At 32.7% G+C, this 4,154-nt stretch overlaps 1 protein-coding gene across 2 annotated transcripts; it reads right to left on the reverse strand.

Annotated features, from left to right (window-relative positions):
- Positions 1-1,317: 1,317 nt before the first annotated feature.
- On the reverse strand, positions 1,318-3,258 carry PRP4 (proline-rich protein 4). 2 transcript variants are annotated; one of them, XM_088110630.1, is made up of 3 exons: positions 2,982-3,258; positions 1,861-2,787; positions 1,318-1,827 (listed from the first exon to the last, which is right to left on the reverse strand). In XM_088110630.1, the coding sequence occupies exons 1-3, from the start codon at positions 3,151-3,153 to the stop codon at positions 1,742-1,744; spliced, it is 1,185 nt and encodes a 394-aa protein (XP_087966756.1). In that variant the 5' UTR covers positions 3,154-3,258; the 3' UTR covers positions 1,318-1,741. The 2 variants fall into 2 exon arrangements, with proteins under 2 accessions (XP_087966756.1, XP_047159062.2); XM_047303106.2 differs by having other exon boundaries at positions 1,318-2,787.
- Positions 3,259-4,154: the final 896 nt, after the last annotated feature.

Consider the following 4,154-nt stretch of genomic DNA (forward strand, 5'->3'; position numbering starts at 1 on the left):
GCTCTCACGGTCTGAACTAAGTATTGTTTTATACTGCCTGGGTTATTGAATCGATAATTTACTTTCTAGACTTAACCTTTTAATTTTTAATTCATATTTTTTATTTAAATTTAATTATCTGCACTTAATTATATACTTTTTAATAATTAAAATAATATGAAAATGTAATGTATTGTTAACTCGTATAACTTAGTAAATTAAAAAAAAAAGATCAATTTTCATTTTTATATAGTTGCCTTGAATATAATTTAATTACATTTATATTTTTTTTTCTCGAATTTTATTCAAATATATATAGTTTTTGCAATGTTGGTTCTTACAAAAATGTAATTGCATGTTTAGACATTTCATTCATAAGATTAAGAAATTTTAGTCTATTGTTAATAGTTTCCTAATTTTTAAATACTATTTTTATAGATCTATTTTTTTAGTTGCATATACATACACAGGTTTGATTAAATATTGAGTAATATGTATATTTGTATTTATATTTATATATTTACAAATAGTAATTATTTTTTTTATAATAAAAAAAATATTTGACAAACATAGTTGGAAATGTTAAATAATACTTAGAAAGTGAGGAAAATATAAATTATATGATTTGATGAAAAAGTATTAAGTTTTGATTTGATGTTAAAAGCGATTGGGCTTTATATATCATTTTGTATCTGATTAATTAGTTCTTTTATAAGAAATATAAGTTCTAGCTCAACATAAACATAAAAATGAAATATATAAATAATATCAATACATACTTTATACATTTGTTTTGTAATGTTAACCATGTCACCCAATCTCACTATAGTATGTACATATATAATAACTCACAAATAAATATCAAAACTTCTATATGAAGATATTTGATCTCTTGATTTTAATAAAAATTAGAATTACTTCATTTTCAAAATTTTATTCTAATTTAATTCCTTAGTTTTAAAAATGTATAGATTTAATCGTTCTAATCAAATTTTATTAAATTTAAATGACATTTTAAATCAATTTCATGATAATATTTAAATTATTAATATTGTTTAATACATTTTTTCTTCTTAATTAAAAAACACGTTTAAAATGTCAAATAAATTTAATAATGATTAAAATAATTAAAATAATTAAATTTATACATTTATAATTCTAAAGAAAGAATAAATTAATTCAAAGTTTTTTAAAATAATTTTAATTTAAGAACTTAAAATAAATTTAATCTTTTTATATTATTCAATCTTGTACCTTGTCTTGTCTCTTTTCAATTATTAGCACTCTTATCATATTCCTTAAATTTGTTGAAATTTAAGGTTTTGAGACTTCAAGCAATAAAAAGAACATATTAAAAGCTTGTAACTATTAAGTAATCATACGTAAATATACATTCTTATTCTCTGAAAATGACATAATGAAGGCTTAACTATCCCATCACACTGCACTTATCTACACCAGAAATAATCATTCAACGACAAATAGAATATCTAGGGTTCTCTAACTTTGCTCATTCAGAACAGCACCAATTATCACACTCAAATTCAAATAAACATTTCAAACTTCTCAATCAAATGCTCTATTTGTTTTCTCCATATCTGACTGATATATGCTTTCTTCACATCAAATGCAATATCCTTCGGGAGGCTTTATTAGCAACAACAAACTTCCTCAATCGTTGATCATAGGGAAAGCACTTAAAAAAGGACAAAAAACATGCACGCATTGTAAACCCAAGAGTAATCTAGCTCTGCGTTATAGCCTAAGGATGAGAAGAAGACGGGGGAAGCGGAGGCCATTTGGGGTGATGGAAAAAGTGCTTTGGAGGAAGTTTTGGAAGAGGTGGAAGTGGCTTGAGTGGAGGAAGAAGTGGATGTGGATGTGGCTTGAGTGGAGGAAGAAGTGGATGTGGATGTGGCTTGAGTGGAGGAAGAAGGGGATGCTTTGGTGGGCATGGCTTCTTTGGAACCGGTGGGGGGAGAGGCTTAACCGGTGGTGGAACAGGAGGCTTGACCTTTGGTGGCTTTGGAGGGCATGGCTTTGGTGGTTTTGGATGAGGAGGCTCCTTTGGGGGACTTGGTTTTGGTGGTTTTGGATGAGGCTTTGGTGGTTTTGGGTGAGGAGGCTCCTTTGGGGGACATGGTTTTGGTGGTTTTGGATGAGGAGGCTCCTTTGGGGGACTTGGTTTTGGTGGTTTCGGATGAGGCTTTGGTGGTTTTGGGTGAGGAGGCTCCTTTGGGGGACATGGTTTTGGTGGTTTTGGATGAGGAGGCTCCTTTGGAGGGGATGGTTTTGGTGGTTTTGGAGGGGACGGTGGAGGCTTAGGAGGAGGAGAAGGTTCAACAGGAGGAGGAGTATATACAGGAGGAGGAGTATATACAGGAGGAGGAGTATACACAGGTGGAGGATGTTTATGGAAAATCTTTGGTGGAAACGGTGGAAATACTATTGGAGGGATGGTGATGGGTGGATGAGGAGGAAGCTTAGGAATGAGAGGGTGGTGCTTCCAGAAGAAAGCAGAAGCGCATGTCTCTGAAGAAAACTTGAGTTTTCCAGCAGGACCAAGTGTGTGTTTGTCGACACCTTTTGACTTGATAACAATTTTGGTGCTAAAAGGACCATCATGGGAAGGACAAGGAGCAGCTGATGCACTGAGTAACTGAACATAGCATTCTTCTTTGAGTTCATCAGCTTTCACAATGTCATGTGGAAGGGACACTTTGAAGTTTCCATTTTCGTCAAGCTCACCAACCCCTCTCCTTTCGAAGTCCCCACTTGCTGCTTTGCACTCTACTGTTGCACGTAGTCCTGTAGAAAAATGCACGTTAGTAAATGAAACTCTTACAGGGCTAATTACATATAAAAATGACAGGAATATGGTCCATCAGAAACTTAGTATGTAGTAATTAACAAGTGTTTGATATTTATACACAAATTTTTGTGTGGTGTCAGTACAAGTCTAAAAAATCTATAGTATGCAGATAGTACGTTAGAATATGTACCTGAGAAAGCCTGGCTAGTTTTAATATTTTTAGCATTGCAGTCTGTGCATTCTCCGAGTCCAACTACCTGGACTGTGGTGTGGTCGCCACCATAGCAGAAGCCTACTACCAGAAATAGCACAGACAACCAGAAGCACAAAAGTGCTCCTTGGCGCCGGGTAAAAACCTGCATAAGGAACTGCAACTACAGTTCCTGATGACTATAATAACGATATATAGAGAAAATAGTAAGGCACACTTAGAACTAAGAAAGAAGCTGTTAAGCTTCTATGGTGGAATGGGAAACTGTTTGATTGGAATGCTTAATATATAAGCCTCTTGGATATTGTTTCACCGACACTGAAATTAAGAACTTCACGTGGGTGAACGGGACCAATATCAGTGGGATCATGAGAGAAAAAGACCATAACGTGCACACACCAGTTTCCATAAACAAATTACTGTCTAATTCATTCAATGCATGGCTTCTCAACCGCACAGCCAAACGCATATATCTGTCACAAAACCTACTCTTAAATGCCACTAATAAATGCATTTTACGTTGCATTGCTAAAATGATTGTTGTTTTGACAGAAGAATTCCAATCATGGAAGGAAGAAGTTTTTGCGGATAACAGAAGATTAACTGAACTACTCCAGTCAACTCTTTCTTTATCTCCGTACCGCACATTTAGAAAATTTTGCAGAAGCTTGATCGTGAAAATTGTGTTGTTGCTGCCACTGGGATAGAAAAAGGATAACGTATCACGTCATTAACACACCTACTCTTGTGGATCTTAATTTTATTGCCGGAATCGATCATAGTAAGCCTCTAAATTATCACTTTATATTTTCTTTTCAGAAAATTATCTAGACTTAATTCAATCTTAATAAGATGAAGTTTGTATATTAATATATTAAAAATTTGTGTTATCCTAATTGACAAAGGATTTTTCACTGCTATTTTCGAATAGTATATTTTGAGTCTCTAATTAGGTATTAATTAATGAAATGATAGAGAAAAACAATAAAAATTAAGTTGTAAAGTAAAATTCACAACCATTTATATACTTAAAATTTGTCTTGATTTTAATACTTTCAAATTCTAATAAGAAACCAAAATAAGGAAAATTTATTTATCAATATCAACATTAAATAGGGTTAAATACGTTGTAGTTGATAAACTTGGAAACAA

The sequence above is a fragment of the Vigna umbellata genome, chromosome 3 (assembly GCF_029865625.1).
Source record: "Vigna umbellata cultivar VRB3 chromosome 3, Vumbellata_1.0, whole genome shotgun sequence".
Lineage (NCBI taxonomy): Eukaryota > Viridiplantae > Streptophyta > Magnoliopsida > Fabales > Fabaceae > Vigna > Vigna umbellata.

Coding starts and splice junctions, on each gene's coding strand:
- PRP4 (XM_047303106.2), bottom strand. CDS start 3,153: ATGCAGGTTTTTACCCGGCGCCAAGGAGCACTTTTGTGCTTCTGGTTG. Junction 2,788..2,981: donor AACTAGCCAGGCTTTCTCAG/GTACATATTCTA, acceptor ATTTTTCTACAG/GACTACGTGCAACAGTAGAG.